This window comes from Drosophila subpulchrella, unplaced genomic scaffold (genome assembly GCF_014743375.2).
Source record: "Drosophila subpulchrella strain 33 F10 #4 breed RU33 unplaced genomic scaffold, RU_Dsub_v1.1 Primary Assembly Seq354, whole genome shotgun sequence".
NCBI lineage: Eukaryota > Metazoa > Arthropoda > Insecta > Diptera > Drosophilidae > Drosophila > Drosophila subpulchrella.
In genome coordinates this window covers 1,216,476-1,243,666 of record NW_023665577.1, presented here as the reverse complement: position 1 = coordinate 1,243,666, position 27,191 = coordinate 1,216,476, and the positions used below count along the sequence as shown (strand labels likewise).

At 39.6% G+C, this 27,191-nt stretch overlaps 6 protein-coding genes, 4 long non-coding RNA genes and 1 other non-coding gene across 11 annotated transcripts; 8 read left to right on the top strand and 3 right to left on the bottom strand.

Moving 5' to 3' along the window:
- Positions 1 to 30: 30 nt before the first annotated feature.
- On the top strand, positions 31 to 3,164 carry LOC119560174 (toll-like receptor Tollo). Its single transcript, XM_037873534.1, has 2 exons — positions 31 to 767; positions 923 to 3,164. The coding sequence occupies exons 1-2, from the start codon at positions 31 to 33 to the stop codon at positions 3,162 to 3,164; spliced, it is 2,979 nt and encodes a 992-aa protein (XP_037729462.1).
- A 475-nt stretch (positions 3,165 to 3,639) lies between these two features.
- On the bottom strand, positions 3,640 to 4,081 carry LOC119560204. Its single transcript, XR_005221013.1, has 2 exons — positions 3,927 to 4,081; positions 3,640 to 3,864 (listed from the first exon to the last, which is right to left on the bottom strand). It is a non-coding gene; the product is annotated as an uncharacterized LOC119560204 (long non-coding RNA).
- Positions 4,082 to 4,294: 213 nt separating this feature from the next.
- Positions 4,295 to 4,736, top strand: LOC119560173 (the record flags this gene model as incomplete). The annotated part of the gene is made up of 2 exons (XM_037873533.1): positions 4,295 to 4,321; positions 4,373 to 4,736. Coding segments are annotated over 2 exons (321 nt in total), but the record flags the coding sequence as incomplete, so codon positions are not given.
- A 734-nt stretch (positions 4,737 to 5,470) lies between these two features.
- On the top strand, positions 5,471 to 5,968 carry LOC119560205. The gene is made up of 2 exons (XR_005221014.1): positions 5,471 to 5,585; positions 5,645 to 5,968. It is a non-coding gene; the product is annotated as an uncharacterized LOC119560205 (long non-coding RNA).
- Positions 5,969 to 6,590: 622 nt separating this feature from the next.
- Positions 6,591 to 7,096, top strand: LOC119560207. The gene is made up of 2 exons (XR_005221015.1): positions 6,591 to 6,705; positions 6,755 to 7,096. It is a non-coding gene; the product is annotated as an uncharacterized LOC119560207 (long non-coding RNA).
- Positions 7,097 to 8,079: 983 nt separating this feature from the next.
- Positions 8,080 to 8,623, top strand: LOC119560208. Its single transcript, XR_005221016.1, has 2 exons — positions 8,080 to 8,231; positions 8,282 to 8,623. It is a non-coding gene; the product is annotated as an uncharacterized LOC119560208 (long non-coding RNA).
- A 588-nt stretch (positions 8,624 to 9,211) lies between these two features.
- On the top strand, positions 9,212 to 9,703 carry LOC119560203 (male-specific sperm protein Mst84Dd). Its single transcript, XM_037873566.1, has 2 exons — positions 9,212 to 9,330; positions 9,388 to 9,703. The coding sequence occupies exon 2, from the start codon at positions 9,403 to 9,405 to the stop codon at positions 9,601 to 9,603; it is 201 nt and encodes a 66-aa protein (XP_037729494.1). The 5' UTR covers positions 9,212 to 9,330; positions 9,388 to 9,402; the 3' UTR covers positions 9,604 to 9,703.
- A 1,533-nt stretch (positions 9,704 to 11,236) lies between these two features.
- LOC119560624 lies at positions 11,237 to 12,018 on the top strand. Its single transcript, XM_037874165.1, has one exon. The coding sequence runs from the start codon at positions 11,333 to 11,335 to the stop codon at positions 11,960 to 11,962; it is 630 nt and encodes a 209-aa protein (XP_037730093.1). The 5' UTR covers positions 11,237 to 11,332; the 3' UTR covers positions 11,963 to 12,018.
- An 8,529-nt stretch (positions 12,019 to 20,547) lies between these two features.
- Positions 20,548 to 20,620, top strand: Trnaa-agc. The gene has a single exon. It is a non-coding gene; the product is annotated as a tRNA-Ala (tRNA).
- A 3,052-nt stretch (positions 20,621 to 23,672) lies between these two features.
- LOC119560564 (nuclear RNA export factor 1) lies at positions 23,673 to 24,714 on the bottom strand. The gene has a single exon (XM_037874081.1). The coding sequence runs from the start codon at positions 24,595 to 24,597 to the stop codon at positions 23,761 to 23,763; it is 837 nt and encodes a 278-aa protein (XP_037730009.1). The 5' UTR covers positions 24,598 to 24,714; the 3' UTR covers positions 23,673 to 23,760.
- Positions 24,715 to 25,728: 1,014 nt separating this feature from the next.
- LOC119560462 (actin cytoskeleton-regulatory complex protein PAN1) lies at positions 25,729 to 26,915 on the bottom strand. The gene is made up of 2 exons (XM_037873922.1): positions 26,693 to 26,915; positions 25,729 to 26,572 (listed from the first exon to the last, which is right to left on the bottom strand). The coding sequence occupies exons 1-2, from the start codon at positions 26,799 to 26,801 to the stop codon at positions 25,824 to 25,826; spliced, it is 858 nt and encodes a 285-aa protein (XP_037729850.1). The 5' UTR covers positions 26,802 to 26,915; the 3' UTR covers positions 25,729 to 25,823.
- Between the last annotated feature and the right edge of the window lie 276 nt (positions 26,916 to 27,191).

Genomic DNA, 27,191 nt, shown 5'->3' with positions numbered 1-27,191 from the left:
ATCCAACTTTTGTGGCTGCTGCATCGAGAAATGGGTGCATGCCGGACTATATTCGTTTTAATAGTGATATATCTAAATATTGTTGCATGTGAATCTAAGCGGAGAAAGATTTTGCAAACAATTCGTGTCGACTATTGTGAAACATATTGTAAAGGCATTTGCATCGATAAAATCAGCCAAAAGACGTGCGACAACGAGGATCTTAACTTTATTCTAACCAACGCATATCAATTGATTCTAAATGACGGATATTTAGAGGTAAAATGGAACATTCCCGATGCAAATATCACTGACCTCTCCCCAATCAACAAGGAAAGCAATGTGAAGTTAAAAGAATTAATTGTGTCAGATACCAACCCTGGAATACGTGCAGTGGATTACCTTCGACAGCTTGGTGTTGAGAAAGTATCTCGCTTCGAAAAGCAACTAAGCTCTTTTGAAGCAATAGAAAGAAATGTTCATTACTTGCATGGACCAAAATCTATAATATTAAATGTTCGCAATTCAATAAGAATGGAAGAAATAATCGACTACATTAAACAGACAATGGATAATATAAATAAGATTATAATAAATGCAAACGACGAATCTGAAAATCAATATCTAAGGATTGGTGATGGGGTTTTTAAAGGAAAGTCTAAAATAACTTCACTAACATTTACTGGATTTAAATTGGAAAACTTTACCACTGAAACTTTTGCTTTGTTGGTTAATTTACGAAAGCTGGTGTTCTCCAAGTGTACAATAAACTATTTCACATTTTTAAGGTATGTAAAATATGAGAGATATACCGAATTGAATACATTTTACGAATATAAGTTTTCTATTTTCCAAAACGTCCATTCTCATAATTATGAGATGCTTATTTTAAATTGAATGGCGGGAATGCAAATTACTCACCTCAACTTAATATTTTTTTCAGTACTCTTCAAAACAGTCTGGAGCACTTGGTACTTGACATTAACGACGAGGTGGATATAAAATATTTTAAAAATTTTCCCAGGCTTAAATTGATAAAAGTCAGATATTACATTCCACATGAAGACTTCACCGGCTTAATATGCAAACAAAATATTTGTAACTTTACTCGTGGTATTAATGGTCTTAAGTGCCCCGAAGTATGCGTTTGCCAGTATTATTACGATGAATTGGAACTGTCTATAAACTGCAGCGATAGATTTCTCTCTGAAATTCCACCTCTACCTATTCCCATTATCGGAGGTGTAAAATTAATGTTTTCCAATAACTCTCTAGCCCAGTTACCAAATATGTCTTCAGATGGATATAATATGATACAAAAACTTGATGTTTCCAGGAACATTTTATCCAGCTTGAGCATTAATAATCTCCCTAAGAAATTAGACTATCTTGATATTAGCTTTAACGACATAAATGAAATGGACAACAAAATAATCAATTTTATAAAAAATTTAGCCATATTTAAGCAGACAGGCAATTATTGGACTGTCTATTGTAATGATGAACCGCTATTACAATTATTTAAACATCTGAAATCGATCATTCGGATGAAAGAGCTTGAGCTTCGACCTATATTTATAAAGTTGTTACCCGATTCACCTGAAGGGTTTATTAAGTATTTGGGTCAGCATTTTTTAAGGCTTGGCGAAAGAAAGCAAAAGTACTTTTTAATCAATGAAGATCAATTGGTGTCAAGTATGATTCAGAAACTAGACGACATGGATAAAATCATGAGCATTTATAATTATATGGAGTGGTTGCACAAAAAATTACCATCTGTTAACAAGGAACATGATCTTTTTTATTATCATCATATGACAGCAGCCTGCCCCTATAAATGCGATTGTTGTCATAACCGCACTACCAAAAGCATTAAAATCGACTGCAGGAATAAATTTCTATATAGCTTTCCAGGTTTGGTTCCTAAAAATGATTCAATGATACCAAAGGAGAGTATATCCAACCAGTTAGAACTGCACTTATCAAGAAATAATATATCCAAAGTAACCATCGATATGCTCCAGAAGAACATGAGATATCTGGACCTACGTAACAACAGTTTGGAGACCCTTGATCATGAGGTGATTCAATATCTAAAACGGTTCAAAAAATCCATCGATATTAAGTTGTCAGGGAATCCATGGACTTGCGACTGTAAATCAAGATCGACCCTCTCTTTTCTGAGGGATAACGAGCCGCTTGAATACAATCTTACTCTGAACCGTTGCAATATATCTCGAGGGGATTGTCCCGATGCCTGTGTTTGTTGCTTGGATAACTCAACCTGGTCTTCCTTTATAGTTGATTGCAGAGGAGAAAGACTCCTAAATATGCCCGTTCTGACCAACAAGGTTACCTATGCAGACTTAAGGGACAACAATATAACTGAACTGACCCTAATGAACCGCAATTTTCTCGAGAAAAGGTCGCAGGCGTCTCCGTTGCAGCTCCTCATGCTCGACAATCCTTGGTCTTGTTCTTGCAAGGATATGGAAAATATAAATTTTATGAAAAGTATATCCTCCAACATTATCGATTTTACGGAGCTAAATTGCAGCAATGGGGAGAAACTGGTCTCTATAGATCAGGATATTATATGCCCTTCTGGTTTTGCTTATTATGTGGCTCTCGCAATCTCCCTAGCAGCCGTTATCATTGCCATTAACTTTATGATATGCTTCAGACAGCCGCTCCTGGTGTGGTTCTACGAACACGACGTGTGTTTGAGTCTGGCCGCCAGAAGAGAACTCGACGAGACCAAGAAGTTCGATGCCTTCCTGGCCTTTACCCACAAGGACGAGGCGCTGGTGGAGGAGTTCGTGGAGAAGTTGGAACTCGGCAGACCCAGGTTCCGACTCTGTTTCTACCTAAGGGACTGGCTGGCGGGCGAATCTATTCCCGATTGCATCGGCAGGTCTGTCAGGGATTCGCGGCGCATCATCATCCTGATGACCGACCACTTCATGCAGTCCACCTGGGGTCGATTGGAGTTCCGACTCGCCCTGCACGCCACCTCGAAGGATCGGTGCAAGCGCCTGATCGTCGTCCTTTATCCGGATGTAAAGAACTTCGACAGCCTGGATAGCGAGCTGAGGGCCTACATGGTGTTTAATACCTATCTGGAGAGAAGTCACCCGAACTTCTGGAACAAGCTGATCTACTCGATGCCTCATACAAAGATGTGATTGTACGCAATCAGCCTTTCCATATATAAATAAATATTATGATAGTTTTGACTGCTTTTTTTGTTTTACTGAAGTGTAGGCACTTATTTTGAAAAACATTGGTTTGACATAATTCCCAAAGTGTTAAAAAACTTTCAAAGGTTGAGGAATGGGCCTAGATATTTTGAAACATCATCTGATAAGCTTATGTAACGGTCAAGCGAAAACGAGATAGAGTGCTTGAGAATCTGAGAGTAATGTCCTTCCAATCGGTACAAGATACACCAGAACCCAGCCGAAAGCTGTTGAACTGCGAGCGATAGAGAATAAAGAAGGTCGCTTTAAGATTCGAATTCGATCAGCGATTTAATGAACTAAAAACCCCGTCAACCCTATTGGTACTCCCCTTTTAGCATACAATAGAGAATTTTAGGCGACTTTAGTTAAAGCTACTAGCATTTCCCTTAGAGTTCCCAAATAAGAAAATAAGAATGGATTGTTGTCTCCCACAGTTTAATTTTCGAGATCTACATGGTAGCCTCAAGTAATCCCATGGTCTTCCCGGTCATCTGGCTCAGCAGCAAGGACCGCAACCGCAAAAACTGCTGGTACCGCCGCAGCAAGGTCCACATCCTCCGCAAGGACCACAGCAGGGGCCACAGCCACCGCAACAAGGACCACATCCACCGCAACAAGGGCCACATCCACCACAGCAGGGGCCCTAAAAAAGATTATTATTAATATACTCGACAATTTACAAGACCTTATCACCGATATACATACCCCTACTAAGACGTAATTTGGGTTAACGTACATGTACATGATTTCGTTTTTTGAGTACTTTTACAACCGGAATCCAAAAGAAACTTGAAACCACCGAAAATTTAGGTGCTCACTATCGAAGATGTAATGGAGAACTGAGGAATATCAGACAAATCAAGACGAAAGTACTTTTGACAGCAGTCATTTGGAATTTCATGGCTAACGTGCTTACTCAGAATTTACCATGATCTCCAAAATAATGTTTTAAATCTAGTTAGCTGTGGTGAATTCTTTTTAGTTGTCAAATTCAAGTCCAAGTCCGAGATTCAGGTTTCCATCATTCTTGTTAAACCTTTCGGCCTGTTAACATCCAAAATTTGTTGGTTGTCTTAAGTTATTTCTTTGTTCGGTTTAAAGTAAGTAATGTAAAATCTGAACAAAAGAAGTTTTCTCAAGACATTCCTTAGATCTTTACGGACCCATCATGTGTTGTGGACCCCTCGGATTCTGTGGACCCTGTAGCCCTTGCGGCGGTCCCTGCGGACCCTGTGGACCCTGCGGCCCTTGCGGTTCTTGCTGTTGACCCTGTGGATCTTGCTGTGGGCCCTGTGGACCTTGTTGCGGACCATGCGGTCCTTGCTGTGGACCCTGTGGACCTTGCTGTGGGCCTTGTGGACCTTGCTGCAGTCCCTGTGGGCCCTTCTGCGGGTGTTGAACATCCACAACCCTGTGAAATATCAAGTCCTAATAAACCACAATGAATAACTTAAGACTGTACGCAGAGCAAACTCCTCTCCAGACGTGAACCAAGTCAATAAAAAATGGAGTGCATTTTATTAGGTATATTTTATGCCAAAGCATGGGTCTTGGGAATTAAACCATGCGTTGATCCATTGGGGATTTGGTGGACAAATATCTCCCCCTCAGGTAGAAGGAAAGAACTTGCGCGTTTTCCCTTGTTTTTGGTCCTATTCTCTTCTCTGGAGGTCAGTATATTTTTTCCATTTCACAATCTCGACCGGCTGCCAAAGAAAGGCTCGGAAAACAAGTAACATAGTCCAGTGTCTCGACTATCAGATACCCCGTACTGAGCTTAAGCGAGCGTAAGGGAGATGGAGATTGGTCCGCTTTGAGCGATTAATATTAATAAACACATAGAAAACAACATCCCGTTTACAACTTTATCTTTAAAATGCGTTTTTATGCCAACCTATGGGTATCGATAAAGCCAATACATTTCTGTTAAAATTTGTATATTAGCATCAAAACTGTGGGCGCCACAGTTTTTAGGTCAATTGATCGAAATTGACGAGAGGAATACATCACATTACAATACAAAATAAAAATGCCCTTTTTAATTTTTTTCTACTTCTTTAAAATAAATAAGTATATATTTGAAAAATGTTGTTTGTTTAAAATAAGTATTTGTTTAATATTTTTGTGCTTTTTATTTAGGAAAAAAAAATAGCCAAACAACAAATAACATTTATATACTTAACAGAATAAACATTTTAAAGTAGTAAAGTAAAATATGGCAGGCTTTGAAAATCGTTTCTTAGCTGTCAAGCCCATGTAAGTATATAGTTTCCATGTTTATTTCATTCTCATTTCGACTGTTCTGTATCAAACTAAATTTGTTGTCCTGTCTCAAATCATTTTTTGTTCGGCTAGAAAAACGTGGTAAAACTTATATTCTTATAAAAAATTCGATTTCATTTAGTTTTGTCGGTTTTTACTAGACTTGTACGAATTAACCATGTGCTGTGGACCTTGTGGACCGTGCTGCGGACCCTGCGGATATAGGTGTTCTCCCTGCGGACCATGCTGTGGGCGTTGTGGACCATGTAGGCCGTGTGGACCCTGCTGCGGACCCTGTGGACCGTGTTGCGGGCCATTTGGTAGCTGCTGTGGAGGTTGTTGGTGCTAAGTGCCTAGCATCTGCAGCCGAATCGATTCAAGGGACCATTGCTACTTCTATTTCGCACACTAAGGTTAACGTAACACCTAACACTCAAAGCCAAATTTTATAAATAAAGACAATGCAACAGTAAACAATTTAAAAAGATCGTCTGGTCTTTTTCTTGTGGGTTAATAAATAGCGTAGTTACTGCTGAAGGTCACAAATTGTAGGTGAGAATGGACATGTACTTCCATGCTATGCAATGAAGTAGTGACAATAATGTGGGTGTTGATCGTGGCTCAGAGTCGCTCTAGGTCAGCGATCGACATAATAAAGTATATATATGGATCAGCATCACTAGACGAGTCGATCTAGCCATGTCCGTCAGTCTGTCCGTCCGACTGTCGTCCGTCTTATTAATATTATTAAATACATAGTTGGATAGGTATTGAAAAACAAAACAAAATCCCGTGTAGGCGCCACAGTTTCTACAATACAAACTAATAAAGCCCTGTTTTGTTTCTTCTATTTCCTTAAAATACATTTTTATTTATTTGAAACATTTATGTTGTTCATTAAAACGTATGTATTTGTATATTTTCGTGTTTGGTATAATCTTTAACAAGAAAAACTTAATTTGCAAGAACCTTAAGGATATTTATATAACGGATTAAATATTTTAAATTTATAGCATATATTTATAAATATATTTATATAGATGTTTATATAACGGATTATATATTTTAAATGTATAGCAAGCTTTGAAAATCGTTTTTTAGCTGTCAAGCCCATGTAAGGTTATAGGTTCCGGGTTTACTTCATTCTCATTTCGACTGTTCTGTAGCACACTAAATTTGTTGTTTTGTCTCAAATCATTTTTTGTTCGGCTAGAAAAACGTGGTAAAACTTATATTATTAAAAAAAAACCTATTTGATTTAGTTTTGTTAGTCTTTCCCAGACTTGTACAAATTAACCATGTGCTGTGGACCTTGTGGATCGTGCTGCGGACCCTGCGGATATAGCTGTGCTCCCTGCGGACCCTGCTGTGGGCCTTGTGGACCATGTTGTAGGCCGTGTGGACCCTGCTGCGGACCCTGTGGACCGTGTTGCGGGCCATTTGGAAGCTGCTGTGGAGGTTGTTGGTGCTAAGTGCCTAGCACCTGCAGGCGAATTAATGCAAGAGACCAATGCTACTTCTATTTCGCATTCACTAAGGTTAATCTAACACCTAACACTCAAAGCCCCATTTAATATATGAAGACAATGCAACAGTAAAAAATATGAAAAGATCGTCTGGTCTATTTCTTTTGGGGTAATAAACAGCGTAGTTACTGCTGAAGGTCACAAATTATACGGTTGTAGAGTACTTTAAAGCAAGTCCGTTTTGAAGGTTAGAATCTACTCTTAGGCTTTGCAAGGATATAGTGACAGTAATGTGGGTATTTAAAGTGGTTAGGATGTCGATCGTGACCCAGAGTCGGTCTAGGTCAGCGATCGACTCTGTAAAGTATGTATATATATGGATCAGCATCACTAGGCGAGTCGATCTAACCATGTCCGTCCGTCTCCATCCGCCTGTCCGTCTGTCCGTTTTTTACGAGAGCTAGCCTCAGTATTAAAGCTATCGCGATTAAACCTTCCCAAACGTCTTATTTCTATGGCAGGTTGTATATACTAAGTAAGGAGAGTTTGTTTTATTCGATTTTCATAGTATGGTCTGTTAATAAGATATATTTGTCCGTTATGCGTGGTTTGCGTGAAGCAATTCGTCGAGAAAGACCAAAATGATGGGCAACAACTCTTGGTTTTTGCGTCACGATAATGGCTCACATTTTAATTGTCCTTCGTGACCATTTCGCCAAAAACTCGACGCATATCGTCCGCAACCACCGTATGTGCCTGACTTGGCTCCGTGTGACTTCCGAGAGATGGAGGTATGCAAGCAGCAACGACACGTTTTCGAGATTGCAAAGCGGCACTTCGTGGCGATTACAATATTGGGTCATAACTTGTTAATGAATGGTCCGATTTAAACAATTTATATTAATAAATACATAGTTGGACAGGTATTGAAAAACAAAACAAAATCCCTTGTGCTTAGCGAGAGGAATACATTAAAGTATAATTCAGCCTAATAAGGCCTTTTTTCATTTTTTCTTTTTCCTTAAAATACATTTATTTATTTAAAACATTTATGTTGTTCAGTAAAACGAATGTATTTGCATAATATTTTCGTGCTTCGTATAACTTTAACAAGAAAAACCTAATTTTGAATGTACAGCAGGCTTTGAAATCGTTGCTTAGCTGTCAAGCCCATGTAAGCTTATAGGTTCCGGGTTTATTTCATTCTCATTTCGACTGTTCTGTAGCACACTAAATTTGTTGTCTTGTCTCAAATCATTTTTTGTTCGGCTAGAAAAACGTGGTAAATCTTATATTGTTCAAATAAAAACCTATTTGTTTTAGTTTGGTTAGTTTTTCCTAGACTTGTACAAAATAACCATGTGCTGTGGACCTTGCGGATCGTGCTGCGGACCCTGCGGATATAGCTGTGCTCCCTGCGGACCCTGCTGTGGGCCTTGTGGACCATGTTGTAGGCCGTGTGGACCCTGCTGCGGACCCTGTGGACCGTGTTGCGGGCCATTTGGAAGCTGCTGTGGAGGTTGTTGGTGCTAAGTGCCTAGCACCTGCAGGCGAATTAATGCAAGAGACCAATGCTACTTATATTTTGCACACACTAAGGTTAATCTAACACCTAACACTCAAAGCCACATTTAATATATGAAGACAATGCAACAGTAAAAAATATGTAAAGATCGTCTGGTCTATTTCTTTTGGGTTAATAAACAGCGTTTTGAAGGTGACAATAGACATGGACATGGTATCAAAGGTTGTAGTGACATTAATGTGGGTTTTTTAAGGTGGATGTCGATCGTGGCCCAGAGACGGTCTATATCAGCCATCGGCAGCTTTCAGCCACACGTAAAGTGTACAACAGCGGTCGGCACACACCCAGCAAAGAGCTGCGCCGTGCAAATCAATCAAAGAAAATGTAATGATCTAGAGTTAAAAGATATGTTGGTTTGATTTACTTGCTATTTAGAATAACCCAATTATGTTGCTTCGTTTTATAAACTATGTTTTGCGATATTTTCGCTGTTAATAAGTTCATAAAGAACAGACAGGATCTGAATTTCCCGAAATTTTTCCATCTTAGGTTTGGCGAAATTTCGTGGCAGATGATTACTTTGAAATTGGTTTAATAAAACTCGAAAATTGTATTATACGAAACATTTTAGACGCCCTGTTCTTTATAAGGGAGACCAACTTAACCGAAAAAGCCAACTTTGATTTCTGGAGTAAATTGTTGATTTAATGTTATCCGGTATTATTTAAACATCTAGATGGCTGTGCACCTATATTCTACTCACCCAGGCCCGTTTTCCGGTTAGGGGTACCAGTTTTCATTTGCCTATCAGCCCAATCACGTCTAAATTTTTACTCTAGTCCAGTTTCCAAATTCAGTAAATAACTTTGTATGAAATAAGGTTACTTGAATAATCACATTTCCTTTGTTGTAGATTTGCATATAAATCATGGGTTGTGCGCCGGGTGGACCTTGTTGCGGACCTTGCGGACCCTGCTGTGGACCTTGTGGTCCTTGTGGACCCTGCTGTGGACCTTGCGGGCCGTGTTGCGGACCGTGTGGACCGCGCTGCGGACCTTGTGGACCCTGCGGACCTTGCTGTGGACCGATGGAAAAACGGAACGGCCTTCAGCGATGCTGTCCTTTCTAGCTGTGTTTATATGAAGTTCTTAAATACGAAACAAATTTGGACTAGAGCTTAAATTAATAACACCTTCGAAAGAAATAAATCAGAAAGATGAAAACAAATATTGAAATACGGTTTTATTTAGTTAGTAAAATGATATTGGTGCTGGCTTATGGTAGTATAACCATTTAAGGTTGGGTATAAAGTGAAAGTAGGAACGTTGTCAAAATTTATATTTACTTTAAAAAAATATTTGTTTTTCAAACAGATCTTATTGCTCACACTTTAAATATAATTCCTCTTTACAAATTACAAACTGAAGTGAAACACATGGATCCTGCGTATGCTTAACCTTAATACCCAATTAAATACATAGTCCGTTCCTGATTTTCTTTTGAGCTACCATTTACTTTCCTCGCTGGACGACAAATACGAAAATGAGAATGAATAAAGAGAGCTGTAGTATCCTAACGACAATGGTCCAGGTATATGTGTATACACTTACATGAGTGGATTGCCATGGGGATAAGGTGAGCTGTTAATTTATGCCAACATGCTCAGGTAATTGAGGCAATGCAGCTGCAAAATAAAAGTAGCCCTGGCCTCGAAGCATTTAAATTAACCGACTAGGGGATTTTAATTAGTGTCAAGTGCCTTGAAATAAATGGTGCCAAAAGGGGCGTGGCCGTGGCCAATCAAAGTGATTTTGCCAGCAATGTTACCCATACGCCCCATGTGGCTGGGCCAAGTCAATTATTAATGGTTGCTCGGCTCGAGTGCAGACTGCTGACATCCCAATTCATGCTGGAAATCAGCAAGCAAATTGTTTATTGTATGCAAGCAATAGAGTGCCAGTGGAATATCTGGGGAGCTGATTTTCATCATTCATTTTGCCAGTAGACTTTCCACTTTCCACGCTGAATTATGAAGGCAGCCGTTTCAAGTGTGTGAGTGTAGTGCCTCACTCGATGACGCAGTTCAGGGAATTCTCAGATATGGGAGGGACCTTGCGAAGGGCCTTCTGCTATACGGGTGGCAAGCAAATGGATTGCTCATCCTGCAATTCGACTAGCAGACGAGCAGTAGCAGAATTAGAGCTGCCTGCTGGAAAAGCTGTCAAAACGCTTAATCAGAGCTAGTATTTCAATATGAACAAGTAATTTTAGAACACACATATGCCGCAGACGGTAATTGCAGTACCCGGGGAATTCAGGCTCAAACACCGCAGAAGTGTTGTAATCAAAGTCGGCGTCCTTGCAGTCACAGAAGTTAAAACCAAATTAGTTTAATTCTTAAAAGTCGTTTAAAGTCTGGGTAAGTGTGGTTTAAATCCGAAAGCATTTTAAAATATGTCTTAAACTGAAACCTGTTAAAACTTGAATATAATATACAAAAATGTAGATAAATAATGATGTTAAATATAATTACTTCCTGAGATCCAAAACACACTTCGTTCAACATTATTTTTAAGTTTCTTTAATTTTATAAACTTTATATCACCAAAATCGGTGCGTAAAAACAGTGGGAAAACTATTTAACTTTACTGGTAAGCACTCTCTTATTTGTCGCATTTTGATATTTTATTTTCTTAATTTTAATTTTTTTCGTAGGTTATTAAAAAAAATTTAAGTTGTTTTAGTCCGTTGACTGAACCTAGTTGGCCTTTGGTGGGCAATCACATCGGCCCCATCCAAAATTATTAGTCTTTTTTAAAGCATTGCAAGGCCCACCAATCGGGCCTGTACCATCAGACATGTGCGCGACCACCAGTGAAAGAATCAGCAATAGCGCTCCGAGGAGCAGGCAGAGGCCTTCCCGCGTGGCTGAAACTGTGCTGATTGGCGATGGTCATCACGTGCATCGACACCACCGCAACCGCCCACATCCGCCGCCCAGCCAGCGGATGTCGACAGCAGCGGATCAACGGCCTCCAGCACCGACACCCCCCCGGAACATCCTTCGCAAAATGAGCCTGCAACGGAGCCTGGCCTTCTACAACCGGTTAAGGAGCCCCATCCGAGGGCCTGTATCCGGATTTGGTTACCTCTTTGACTCGGATTTCAGCATGAGCCGTTATCTGAGACGGGACTCCCATCTTCCGATGCCCGGAAACTGGTTTGGGTTCCCCAACGATGGTAATGAGGTGGCCGAAGATCTCCAGGATAGCAGGTTCTTCTCTGATCGACACCACTGGGATCGGGCTCAACTATATTTCCAGCAGTATCTGGGGCCACGACATCACCATCATCACAGTCCTCGATCATTCTCTTTGAAATTGGACCTAAGCCCCTTGAACCTTAAGTTAATTAACAAAATCTTTTACGGAATAGGGCTGACGGAGGCCTTGAGGCTAGCCCTTAACGAGGTGCTTCATTTGCACTAGTTTTTGGTTACTTTAGGGACTTTCACGATCGATAATAAATCTATTGCCAATCGAAAGTTTCCAATCTAAACGTGGAACTCCCTCGGTAACGGGAGATTCATGCATATGTAGTTGCCCCATAAGTTGTTCTACTGGGAAACCTTCTGTGGAAAATCTCTTTTTGCCGCAGGTTACTTTTCTTGTCCAAGATCTTCTGCCACGCAATTCGCCGTTGTTGTGCATTTATGGAAATCGTGTGCCGCTGTGTATGCACCAGTACAAAGGATGTGTTTCCAGTGCAGTGGGGAACTCCAGGGCCAAAGTTGGGTTATCGAAGCGAATTCTAAATGCACTTCGTGTCCCCAGTATGATACAATTTGGTTACCCCGATTTTCAGAATATTCTAATGAAAAGTAACTAATGTTTTTTTTTATTGGGTTTCGTTTTATGTGTTTGAAATTAGTTTTAAAATAATTAAGATGGTTAAACCATGTTTGTTGATTAACAAAAATTTATCGATTTCAGATAGTTTCATTATGTATCTATTCCTTATTTCTCTCAAAAAAGCTGTCGTTGTTTTAATGTGAGAACTTATGATAAGAAAGTTTAAAGTTAACTAAATCATCTTTAATTTAAAGAAATCAATCAAATATTTAATTAGTTTGTGCAAAATAATAAAAAGTTTAGTTTACAAAATAATTTAAATAAAGTCTGGTGCATATTAACTGATAGTCTTGTATATTTTTTTTTCTGATAAACTCAGTAAAGATTTAAATTTATAGGGTGTTAAAAATTCGCAGCTAACTGGCTGGCATCCGCATATGCCGCATCTTTTACACAACGCTCCCGAAATAACAAGCGATGAACAGCGCGCCCCTCACGCGTGCATGTGGATGCCACACACACCACCCACGCACACACCCACACCCATAGAACCGCCACACACTCGCACCCACAAACACATGCACAGAAGACGCGCTGCGTTCATTTTGCGCCTTATCTGCGGTCGCAAGTGTTGCGCCATCGCAGCCCGAGTGCCTGAAATTATGCTAATTTCTGGGTTTTTATGCAGCCAACATGGAGCAGCAGCGGGAATCTGCATCCTCATGGCCGAATCTCCTCCAGCTCCTCCAGCTGCTGCGTGTTGGCTGTTGGTTGTCGGTCGCCGGTTGTTGCTTGTTGGCTCTTGCTGCTCCGGCTGTGCATTTTGCGGTGAAAGCACTGGCAAAAAGCAGGCAGTTTTGGGAATTAATCACACAAATTAACAAGTTAATAAACTGAGATTATCGGTGAACTGGCATTAAGTCTATAAAATCTAGAATGAATATCAGCTAATTAGACAAATATATTATTGAAAGATTTTTCTAAATATTAGGGTTGGGAAACTAAAACAACCACCATCGATAGCCAAAACTTTCAAAATCATAGAAAAGCCATATAAGTGTTCCAAATTTTAAAACCATCAGAAGTATCAATAGTGCTATCAATCGGTTTATTATTATTAAATAGTAAATACATTTCAACTTTTAAGAACATACTTTTTTAATTTTACAACTTGTAAACTGTCGAGTTGCAGATTTTTAGAGTGCATCGAAAGAACGATGAATTTTACGGCGTAGAGGGGTTGGCCTGCTGATAACGCAACATTAATAACACCCTCATGGCTGGCTTTCTTTTACTTGATGATTGAAAATCCCGAAAACTGCGCCCGCGCCCCAAAGTATGCAGCACTCATTTACTTATCAGGCGAGGGAGTTGGCTCTGCAGAGTCGCCACTTGGCCCCGTATTTGTGGCACATTTGGGAGCTAAGCAGACAAAAAGTGTCCGAAAAGGGAGTCAAGCAGCTGCAGCCCCTTCGCCATCGCCATTGCTACTGCCATTGGTCTTGTTGTGGCCAGTGTTAACATAAAACTTGTGCAGCGATAAACCCTTGGCCCGCCCAGGACATTGTCCAGCCGAACATTTGTTAGCCCAGCCTCTCAGCTCTGGGCCAGCTTTTCGGCCATTTCTGAACCCGACTAGGGCAGATCCTGCTGCATATTCAACGCCTTTTCCATTTCTCTTTGCTCGGCCAGCGTTTGAAAATTTCAAATTTCTTTCCCAGGCTCTCCAGTGGCTACTTACAGTCTCGACGAGCCTTGCCCTATTTCGCAATTGCTGATTTTTTCACAGGGTATGCCTTAGTTACAGGGCATATAAAGATCTAAGCATGATGGCAACTTTTAGAATAGAAAGTAGCTATGTTTCCCAACTGTTTTTTAAGTACTTTAATTATCTTAAACTCTTTAAATTTAAGAAAGCTTAAAATATTGTTTTTAATAAAATTGTATTAAAACTCAAACAAAAACTAGATCGCTTTATATAAAATTATTAGTTAAATTTATGAGGCATGTTTACAAAATGTTTCCTTTATTTGTGGCTCTTCAGCTTAAATTTTAATTAACTTAGCATATCAAGGTATCTAGGTATCGTAACAGTAGACTTTTTTTTCTTCGTAGTCAAGGTAGTTTGATACACGAGTGTTTGGGAGTGCAGTTGTTGAAACAAACACATGAAACGTTGCCGAGTACAGGATGCATACCTCTCTACCTTTCCCAAACAAGTGCTTGGTGTTCAATCTCTCAGTTTAAGTCGACAAACATGCTAGCATGGTAAATAAGGCAATGCATACGATTTGGAACATTCATCGCCTCAGCGGAAAACTGTATTTCCACTGAATATAAAAATGTGGGAATAAAAAACCTTTTCAACAGCCTTATCAGCGACCACCGGGGTGATGAGTTAATGAATTCCAACCGTAATTACCCGGCCAAGGGGAGTGATTACCCCAAAGAGGACCGACTCGGCCGAAATGTTATGACCGCCGACCAAGGGATCCTTTTAATTATTGTTCATAACTGGCGGATGAAACTTTATCTTGTTTATTTCGCGCATATTTTTCGCTTTTTCTCGTCCATTTAAATATTTCAGCTGCGGTAAAGTTTCGATTGTGTTTGCAGTTTTTCCGCTGAATATTTACCCAATTGATACTGCCCCGGCAATTGGCCTTTGTTTTCCATTTTTGAGTTGTATTCCGATTGCATATTTAATTGATTCATTTCTTTTTGGCCGTTATCCCCAATTAACTCAAGTGTGAAGGAATGTTATTTGCGTATCTCTTGAGTTAGAAAATACAATTTTAAGCAAATAAAGAAAAAGGTTTCTGATTCTTAGATCGATTAAATATATTTATGACCTTGACCATGTTTAAAATACCAAAAGAGACTTAAAAAAATAGTTTATTTTAGTCAGTTTTCAAATAGTTTGTTTTAGTCAGTTTTTAGATCAGCCGCCTTAAATAGGAAAGTAGGAGCGCACGAATATATATTTTTAGGTTCTGTTCCCAGATGCAATGCCTAAAGTTGATAACCTTTGCGGGGGACTCGTCCTCCACCCTCGATTCAATGCGTCAACGTCTGTGTCTGCTTCGGTTGTCATGCATTTTACGCATGAGAAAGTATTTTCAGTTAACAAGTGCGAGGGTTGAGCCGGGCTCCGCAAAAAGTATCCCCAATGCAGAAGTGAACGAGGAAAGCCCCATAAAAATAAATCGAATTGAGGCGACGGGAGCGGGTCTGTCGTCGGGATAACAAACGATGCTCCATGCCAACGAAGTGGGCGGAGTGCGGTGGAAAACGCAAGTTGGGTTTGTTTATGGCGCGATACGAATGACACGTGACTGGGAGACACCAGACAAGCACCGGCAGCGCCAGACGCTCGCAAAAATTATGAAATTTAGCGCAAGCCGCAGAGCCGGAGTTGCAGAAAAAATACATTGTACATGGGTCTCACTATGTGACAGCTTTGCCATATCGCACCTGCCGCACACTCACCATCGCAAAGGGAAAGGTAGGGCAAAAACTGACGGCCAATGCGCTTAGCACTTTCATTTCGTTTCCTGCAAATTGCTTAACCACAATGCATATGTATGCAAAGCGCTGCCGCGTACCTAGCACTGAGAGAAAATTCTGTTTAATGTAGGGAATCATTCAAGATATTAAGTAAATACTTCTGTAACATGATTGAAGGGATGGTAAGGAATCCGATATTTTAAAATTACTCGTTAGCACAAACTCGAGATGAAAATGAAGTATGGCTAATACCCAAATTATTGAATCGGTAGTGGAAAATCTTACCAGGATTAATTTATAAAAATCATTTTTATAGCCCTGCAGAGGATTAAATGATTTCAGTAAAAAGTCCGTCCGTTTCTACGCAAGCTAGTCTCTCAGTTTAAACGCTATTGGGATAAAGCCTTACCAAAAGTCTTATTTCTACTGCAGATAGTACGACCCGCGTGGGACAATTGTATCATATCATTCAATAGGAAGGATCAAAAAATATATTTTTTTAAAGTGTAAAATAAATGTATAAATTTGGTGTTTTTTCACATATTAATTTCTTACTAATAAATGTCAAAGTAAATCAAAGAGCATTATATATAGTTTTCGGTAAACATATACGGTTGATAATTGAAATGGAACATTATCTTAAAATTTCTGTAGTTAGTTTCTAGTTTTCTAAAAATCGGAAAGCTTTGTACATACATTGCTCCCACTTAAACGACCTGCAAGGGTATAGAAACTTGGGCTTATCGAAGTTAGCTTCCTTTCTTGTTACCTTTCCCTTTACCAAATTTTGATTAGATCAATCCAAAAAGGGTTTAAATTTCTTTCTATGTACAGGCGGATGATGGTATTAGCAGTGTGGTTTTTTCTTCAGGCAACTGTTGCAAGGTGTCGCCAGCAGCTGCTCGGCTCAATCTAGCTGCTAACGGTTTAACGCTTTGCTGCCTTTTTCCCAAGGTTTTTCAGGCCATACATACATGGTTGTAAGCTTATGGCTCTCATTTGCAGTTGCTAGGCAGACAGACAGGCGAGAATCATCTAATAGAATAACAAAAATATTCTTTTTTTGACCAGACATCACAAAGGTCCTTTCGAAAAAATTCGATGCAATTAGTTAAAGCTTCAGTCTGAAGTGCTTTCGGTCTTCAAAGCGGTCGATTCTATGCCGCATTTCCATCTTATTATATATTTTGATTTATTTTCCCATCAGCAGGGCTCTTTTTAAACGCTTGATTTAATTTATTTCCCATTCTTTTTCTCCACAAAGTAGGCAACAATTTTCTAGGCAATCCCCGTTGTAAGCTCACATGGTCCTGCGTATTACGTATACGCATTTGTGTAGGTGTCTGTAGGCTGATTATGACAGTGTTTGTATTTCCCATCCGAACCTTTTATGCTGAAAATGTGTAAATAGAAATACAAATCTAGGCGATTTTGAGTTTTTTTTATAGAAGGAGAAACAGCTTAAAGCTGAACAAATTGATTCGTAAGCCCCATTCCCATTCGATGAAAAGCATTCATACAAAAATCTGTAAAATAAATTACCAATCAATTTAAAGCCTGAGTTTTCTCGTTTTCACACATGTGGTGTTTTAATAGCTGGTTAGATCCCACATTAAACACTATTTGCTGTTTCTGTAGAAACCCAATAAGCACAACACAAGTTTCCTGCAATCAATTACAAAAGTTGTTAGTAAGTTTTGTTTCTATAAACTTTCTCGTTGGCTGACTTTTCACCACTTAAGGACACTCTTGACAAATCGCTGTAATCGTTCTTGATTATTATTTGGTCAGCTGGTCAGTCGACTGCCATCAATATTGTTTGTCTCAGATTTTCTGGTTTATGATTACGGGCGGTGATGATTTTTGTTTTTAGAGAATATGTTCATATTGGCTTAACCTTTCATTTTACTGATATTTTCTGCTCAGCTCTGTGCATTTGCCCAATGAATTTAATGGTAATGTGCATTATTTTAATACTCGACAAAGCAACATTGTTCAGCATACATCACAAGAAGTTTTTGATTTCCAAACCTAAATTATTTGTGAAGTGTGTAAAATTAAAGTTCATAAAGTTCTAAGTTTATTTTTACATCTTCGTAAGGTTTTTAAAAATGTTGTCCTTTTTAAATATTGATGTTCGCTGATATCCATTATAAGAGTCATTCTTTTCCTTCTTGTACTCTAGCAAAATATTATAGAGTTGATGTATATGGGATGTGTTATTCTTAACTACCGATAAAATGGCCCAAAGGCAGTAGGTGGATGTGCTGGTCCCCTGCCAGGAAACGGAAACTTACCTGTCAAATGCAGCGAGACTTGAACTTTACCCTACCACACGCACACATTTGAGCCACCCAACCCCATATCGCGACCACAAAGCCACTCGCACTTCCTGTTTTTTGTTGCCATGGGCCACAAAGTCAAACGCCGCATATTGAACAACATTTGTATGTCAGTCGTCCGGCGTCCAAAGTGGCCAATCGAAACTACAGTGGTTTTTGGCCGGTTTATGGTTTGAGTTTTCCCTATTTGGCCAAATGTAAATATGTCCGGTCACCTCCCAGCGATTTCCCATTCATTGGAAATGTAACAAACACGAGGAACGAATGTCAAATGCCAAACACCATTCTATTCCCTGAAATATTGAGATGGCCATGATCTGTCGACGGAACAAGTGTCAATTTGATTAATTGAACAGCGTGCTGGGAAGTTCCCACTGTTTTAGCCAAGATGCTATCCCTGATCCTGCGAAAATATTCCCGACAATAAGGGGCACATATATCTTCTCAGCAGCGGTGGTGGTCACGGTGGCCTTGGCGAAAAATTCAATATAAATGTTGCATAATTTTTCCCATCTCTTTCGGTCACCCTTTTCGGATTGGCTAAAACGGAAATGAATTTTTCCGCTTGACCCAATTCGCTCCCGAATACATGTGTATGTACTCTGTTGTTTGTGTTTATTTAAGCTTTAAGTTTGCCTGTGTTGCGGTTATTTTTTCGTGTATCTCAATTGAACGGGCTCTCCAAAGTGAAGAGATAATTTATGCTAAAAATGTTGAAGGTGTTAAGTGGTTGATGAATGGTGAAGTGCACCGAAGTAGGCAAACAAATAGCGCCAGAGGTGGGTGTCAAAGGATCAAAGCAATGGTTTGGGCATTTTAAACCGACAGTTTTGTCAATGGGTAAGTTTTATATAACGGCATTTGCGGGCTTTCCATTTGAACCATTCTTAAATTATACGTTATTCGGCAGCAGCCACTCAGCTAGCTGGTTCCACAACTGATATATTGTCATTCATATGTTGTGTCAGCAATTTGTTAGCTTTATGGCTCGTGCCACGCCCCCAGTTGTCGTCCCAAAAAGCCAGAACGGCTGATCGGGAAAAAGTAAAAGGAACTGAAAAGGGAAAACACAAAACTTGCATACATAAATTGTATTTATGCACTCCGCACTCTGCGTTCTGTCATTTCCTGATTTCATCGTTTTTATGTGGCCCTCAAAGAACGCAAGAAGAAAACTAAAATCAATACATTGCGTATACTTTTTCGTAAAAAGTGAGATTGCTGAATAGCAAAATGGTGAGATTTGTAGAAAATCAAAAGCCTTTAAATCACTTTTGAATCTAAGGACATTGGTTGTCTGTTCAGTCCTGCGAAAAATTTTTCTGATTTGAAATCCTTGGGAGGTAATGCACATTCTATCCATCTGTTTAAATCTTGAATACCCGGCCCGGCAGCTTAAACTTGTAGTTTCTCTGGAAAAATGGGAATTTATGTGACATTGTTATAGGTTATATTGTTTGATGTCTAAAATTCAGGTTACTATAAGTTAATTTGAATCGCCCCAAGCAGCTTAAGCATATCAAATCATTCAGCTAACAGCTTTTAGCACGAATACAGTCACAAAAGTACAGCTCACAAAAAGATACAACTCTTGGACTTTAAGGTAGAAATGTAAAAACTTAACTTCATTACAAAACAAGATAGAACGCTATGGTCTAGTGTTTCGACTATCAGAAACCCGATACTGGATGGAGATATGCAGGCAGCAAATCGACTTTTTCCGATATAGCGGGGATTACAATATTTGGTAATAGCTTCTAACAGTATATGAATGGTCCGATTTAAATAATTTGTAGATAGGTATTGAATGATCAAAACAAAATTCCATTTACACTTATACAAAATCTTTAAGATGTGGGATTCAACTGTTATAGATTTAACTGTTATAGAGGCTTCATACCCTTTACTTTAATTAGTTTTTTAAGAAAAACTTTAATTATTTCAGGGTAGTAATCATTTGGAATATTTGTTATTTCATAAATATATATAAAGAATTTTGGTCTTTTAACCTGCAAAAATAAAATTTTGTTAAAAGCATTAGGTAAAAAAATTGAATCTGGTTGAAAACATTTTCCCTAACCAGTTTCCTATGCATTTGTTTCTACGCGCCATAAACTGGTCTTACTGTTGTTGCATTATAATGTCGTAGCACCTTTCACAAAAGGTGCACAACGAAGTTAAATTGATTTCGAATCAATATGTGTCTTTGCATTAAAGTCGTTGAATGCTTTTAACGTGATATGTTGACCAAGCGGAAAGCTAATGATCATGGTCATGAATAATAAGCGACGAATATATTTATAGAGCTCTTGCATTTGCTCAAAAAGTCGATCCGTAAGTCTTTGCAGCACCGAAAAGCGGGTACCTTTATATGGGGATGTAGCTCAGATGGTAGAGCGCTCGCTTAGCATGTGAGAGGTACGGGGATCGATGCCCCGCATCTCCAAGGACAATTTCTTTTTTTTTTCCTTACCTTTAAAAAACTATATTACCTTTCCCATATAAAGTTGAAGAAAATATTGAGATATATCTGCATGCGCGGATCCACGGCTGGGATGTGGGGTATAGATCAACCCCCGCTCGGGTTAAAAATTATATGTATTAAGTATTTTATTAAAAAATGTTTGATTTCTACTGAGCAACTCAGCCACTGGGTATACATTTTTTTAAGCTAAGAAATAAAACTCTCTAGGTCTTATAGTTTCCGAGATCACAGTGTTCACACGGACAGACGAACATGGCTGGAGGGACTCGGCTAGTGATCCTTTACTTTAAAGAGTCGGAAATATACGTTTTTATTTAGCAAGTAAAAATAATTGAATGTCAATACTATTATATTTAATATAATATAATCTACTGAATGAAACTCAACATATGCCTTAAAACTTGAAGTCGAGAATGCAGAAATGTGTAGACCAGAATACAGATCTCAAAGATACTTGGGAATACCAGGAGGGGAATAAACTGATTGAAGGAAAAATAGCCATGAAACTTAATATAATTAATGCTGATAGTATCAGTGTCTATTTGAATAAAATGTTTACAACCAGCCATATTTAACACTTTGTCAGTATGTTTTTATATGTTAAATGTAACCCTCACCATAATGGAATATTAACAAGGAAGAATGTCAATACTATTAAAGTCGAGTAACTCGACTATCAGATACCCGTTACTCAGCTAAGGGGACCAAAGGTAAATGGAGATATGCTAGCAGCAAAGCGAGATTAAAATGCGCCACCTACCGGCGGTAGACAGACTTAAGCGTTATGGGCGTTAGAGTGGGCTTGGCATCATTTTTTGGATCAATCGATAGGTATTGACGAGACCAATACATTTCAGTTAAAATTTCTTATCTAGCATAAAAATTGTGGGCGTCATAGGTTTGGACGGTTTGTGGGCGTAATATTGGGCGTGGCATATTCGCGTAATCAACTTGCGCTGCGTACAAGGCTACGGAATCTAATTTTGAGATCCCAATTCTCTATCTTTGATAGTTTCCGAGATATCCACGTTCATAGTTACGATTCTTTGAAGTTTGTGGGCGGTTTGTGGTCGTTAAAGGGGGCGTGAGTCAATCGATAGGTACTGATGAGAACAACACATTTCAGCTAAAATTTTTATTCTAGCATCAAAACTGTAGGAACCACAGTTTTGGGCGGTTTGTGGGCGTTAGAGTGGGCGTGGCACTCTGCTGAAACAAGCGCTGCGTAAGAAGCTGAGGAATCTGCATGCCAAATCTCAAACCAAATCTCTCGCATAGCTCTAATAGTTTCCGAGATCTCAGCGTTCATCCGGACAGACAGACAAACGGACAGACTGACAGACGGACATGGCTAGATCGACTCGGCTAGTGATCCTGATCAAGAATATATATACTTTATGGGGTCGGAACCGCTTCCTTCTGCCTGTTACATACTTTCCGACGAATCTAGTATAACCTTTTACTCTACGAGTAACGGGTATAAAAATAAAATACTTTGATAGTTATTTTCTATGTGAGCTTGTGGATAAGGACAGTATCATTATAATCATTTATAGATATGTACTTTGAGAGAACAGTAGCATTTAGCATTAGGCGACCTGCGGGAGTTGCCTGCCCGGTTGACCTGAAAAAAGTGAGCGTCCAAACCGCAAGTTGAAGTAATTTCTACTTAGCCGCAACTAACTACGGCAGCATGGAAGTGTTTGAAAAAACGGAGAGGAAACTTTGGAACGCCTCAGAAATTAAAATAAAGTGCCAAGAAAGTGAAAAGCGAGTGGCCCATGCCCTGGGAGCAGCATCTTGAAGTTGGCCAAAGCCAAAGCCCGGCCATCAGCGCCAACTTCCGTTTGGGCCAACACCGCACCGCAGCAACCACTTCTTGTTTCCATTACTTTTTCCATTCTCATTCTTGCCCTTGCTTTTACACGACAAAAAATGCATTTATTTTGAAGATCATGCTTAGCATTTTATGATGAAAAGAAGAATGCACTCTGCAGTCGCCACAACTTTATTTATATCCTAAATAATTGTTTAAAATTCTAAAAATGTGCACATAGTTTCCAATGGTAACTCTATAGCCATTGATTGTTAAATTAAACGCATTTTAAATCGAATTTTAATTTAAGATTTGTGGGAATGCCATGAATCTGTATACAATATTTAAACTATCTGGCTTCTATAGAGACTCCAGAGACTCGCGAGTTCCTACGAGCAGACACACAGAAAGAAAAACATACCAGAAGGATATGGCTAGATTGACTTAGAAATTGCTCCTTATAAAGGATTTGTATACTTTGAAAGTACGAAAATATATATATTAAACATCAAGCTGTTTTTTTCGGTGTACCCTGTGCCTGCGGTCGGTGTGGAAAACTGTTGCCAGTGCGTAGGCGTTGTGTCCACGTCTCTTTTAATAATTTGTAACTCATTTTGCACTCGGAAAACAAAATAACGACAACAACTGCAGTAGCAGCGGTAGTGGCAAACGTTTCACCTTTTGAGCTTTTGCTTCGGCCATGGGCAAAACACAAAGTGAAAAGTAAAAAGTTCTATGCCAAAAAGTCGCCGAAAAGGAAACTTTTCTTGGTTTTGAGTAAGGACATTACATTTGGGTTAACAGGCAAATTACGTAATTGAAGTGACCTAAGAAAAAGACGCTCAAGTGTGTGAAAATGCCAAGACCGCGAACGGGTTGAGTAAAATCTCTTGTACTTTATCCGCTATTTTCAAAGCTCTTTGGCAAATACCCGAACATATAAATCTATGGGTCTAAAGAAGAGCTCCGGCTATATACAAATAATAAAAAAACAAACCACCTTAAGCTAAGTACTAACTCTATCCAAAAGCATAAAAACAAAAAATTTAATTTAAATTAACGTATACCTTGTATTTTCACTACGTATGCCTTTTAATTGAATTGAGTATTATGCTTTAGGTATTTTTAATTGTTTAAAATTTATGAGACATAACCAAATATAACACATTAACTAAAAACAAATAACGAAAAGTGCACAAACGCGATAAAAAATAAGTCCACTCAAGGAAATCTGAAGCCGCTGGAAAAGAGTTCTCATGACATACATATTTGGCACCAAAATAGATCAATTGTAGCGCATCACAGGGATATCATTGAGAAAACGCAGACGTGGCCATATACTTAAGACTTGCCCTTCGTAAGCAGGCGGCAGAAGGTTCCTCTCGAGGTTCAATGCGACGAGCGGAAGATATTGGAAAACCCGCAATACTTCAATGTTAGTGATGTCGTTGTTTTTCAGAGAAACGCGCTGGAGCCAGGGGAAACGCCTCTCCGATTGCCTGAAGATCCACAGGTGGGTCAGGTGGTTCCGGTCCAGTATCAGATGCTCCAACTGTGGCAAACATTGCTCCATAATGTCGACAGCCGTGCTCATGCAGTGCGGCTCAGCCAGCGCGCAAAATTCCCCACGCCAGGTCTCGTCCATGTGGAATAGTGTGAGATCCAGGCTACGCTGCTCAGGATCGTACCTTTCGAGAATCACCCGTTTCAAACGCAACTTGAATGCCAAGGTAATCCGGACCGAGGGCATCCGGTCACTGACCTTCAACCACAAGCGATTATCCAGCCTTCCACGGCGAAACAAAGCACTCGCTACGTTGTAACTGTCCACGTAGAATGTGAACTTGGCGCCTGAGTCCTCAAGATTGTCATACTCCCCGCCAGAGTGCTTATAGCGAGGATCTAGTTTCAAAGGGTTCAAGATCCATCGAAGGCGTCGCAGCACTCGGTTGATGGACTCTCGACGATCGCTGCTGAATACAAGCACTCGATACCACCCATAAACGCTCACGGGGAGGTTGGCCACAGGTCTGGACTCGATCTGAGATGCATAGTTCTCCGATCTCGGAGTGGAGTGGCACAAAGGACCTTCAGTGGAGTTTTGTCGTGGTGAGAAAGACATTTTTTGCTCACCTTAGAAAACTAAACTACGTAGTTATTGACTGACGAATTGAAAATTACTAAAAATTGTATTTTGACATCACACAAATGGCCACTATGACATCACGTGCTGGATTTTTCTTTAACCTATTTAAAGTATGAAAAAATAAAACTGTTTATGCGTTGTTTTAAGGGCCAACTAAATTTGAAACTCAAACTGGAAGCTTAAACACGCCATCTATGCTGAGATGCTGCCAGATAGCTGAAAAAATATTGTAAACGTAAAATAGTTTGCTTCTGAAATATGGCGCCAAAAATCCACCGTAAGAAGTATGTAAGATTCATGTAGACGTAAATATATCCATGTATAAATCAAAAGTTTTGTAATCAAACGCTAGGGGTCGCATGACGTAGATTCTTTTTCTGTAAAACAATCGATAGCACAACTGATTTTTTTTCACGGGGCTGGAAAAATTTGAATAGCTGGTAAACTATATTATTATTAAAGCGGTTATTCCGCGGTATTGTTCGGCAATTGCAAAATGAAAAACACTGGTTGATTTCATATTTTATAAATCGCTAGTTTCAACTTTTTCAATGTTCCAAGTTACTGTATATCCAAGTTACTGTTATGTCGAGCCCGGAACCTGGTGTGGCCAGCAACTGATACTGCACGCTTATCGGAATTCGCTTTTAAACTAGATGAATTACTTAGATAATTAAACAATATTTTAAATCGTTATAGATTTATTAATTTAATAATAATATTAATATGTATGTATGTATGTTCGGATGTTTTCCTTAACATAGGTCATTGGTAAGTAATTACCTTTTGCGGTACCTATATATACTATAAGCTATACATTTTCGCACTTCAGTTACAGCTGACCTAGGTTCCAAAAAGTAGTCCTCTTTTACTTCTTGCACTAATGACGTACTTCCCTAACAATTTGTATTGTTAACAACGGACTTGAAATGTGTTCTATACATCGATGCCTTTATAAATCTAAGTTTTTTGTTAGCAAATAATGTTTCGATACTATCAAAACTTCAAAAATTTTGCATAGGGCTTTTAATATCTATTGATTCTGGAAAAAATTATCTGGTGGATTATACAAACATTTTTAAAGGCAACATACGATTTTGGTTTTCTTACGTTTTATTAAAGGACACTAAGGAAGACACGCAACAGATAGATTATTCATTTGAATCTGAAAAAAAACTTAATAAAGACAAACGATTCTTGATTTAAATTATAAGAGCCTTAATGCTGTAGAAGATCACCAGCATCATTAGCACTCCCTGCGGAATGTTGAGTGTGGGAGCTGATGATCGCTTTTTAGGGTAGTACACGGTTTTCTTGGACAGAAGGATTACTTGGGGTTGTCCGGCATTGGGGTAAATAGCGGGGGCAACCGGAGCGGGAGCTGGAACAGCCACAGGAACTGCAGCAGGATGGACGGCTACAGGAGCAGCAGGAGCGACTGCAGCTGGGACGGGAGCTGGAGCAACTGCAGCAGGAGCAGCAGGAGCAGCAGGGGCAGCAGGGGCAGCAGCAGGAGCAGGAGCAGCAGGGGCAGCAGCAGGAGCAGGAGGTCCTGCCACGGGAGCAGGGAACACCGGCAAGGGCTGCGGCATCACAGGAACGTGAGCAGGACTTGGAGCAATCGCAGGAGCTGGCTGGTTGGCCTGCTGCAGCGTGGGACAAATCAGATGCTGCGTTTCCGTGTATGACTTCGGATTGTTGGGATTGGGCTCGCGGATGGTTTGCTTGTAGCATCCATTGGCATCGGGGGTGCCGGTCTCGATAACGGTCGTCTTCTTGGAATCTGGATGGGCTGGTTCCGCCACAGCAACGGGAGCAGGGACACCTGAAGGATAGTGGTGATGGACGACCGCCACCGGAGGAGCAGGTGCGGCAGCTGGAGCCTGATGGGCCCTGGCCGCAAGGGCGCCTAAAGCTCCACCAGCTACAACTCCACCCACAAGACCCAAGCCTATTGAATTACAGAGAGAAAGGCATACAATTGTAGAGAATTATACACTTTGTTGTGTTAAGTATAATGTGAAATCAAATTTTAACTCTAAATTAAAGTTTTTAATATTTAACCGCTTACCGAAGGACCGCTTACGACCACGTTTCGGATGTGCTTGGCTAAATGGCATTAAACTCAAGCCGAGCAATGCCACCAAAAGAAAAACTTTAACCAGATTGCGATTAGACATGGTTAGATAACGGAAAACTGGAATCGTAAGATATAAGTATTTGGATAAATCGGCGTTCAGACGTAGACTGATCGCAGTCTTGTCTCGCTTGAGTCACTTGATCGTTGGCAAAGAATGTTGTTTTAACTTTGCAAATATTTACACAGTTGTTTTGGAGAAGTTAACGAAATTTGTCGTACGGCGTATGTTTCTGACTCGCTTTAATTTAAATTTCTGCGGAACATGAAACGCCTATTAACACGCTTGCCGTCGTATACCCTAAGGTGTTTGCACTTCTGAGAACACTAAGAGTTTGTATAAGAGTGATTCCCGGAAGCAAGGTTAAGGCTATTGCCCAAAGATATTGCTAAAAAAACGCACACAAATTTCATACTTTTACTAATTTGCACA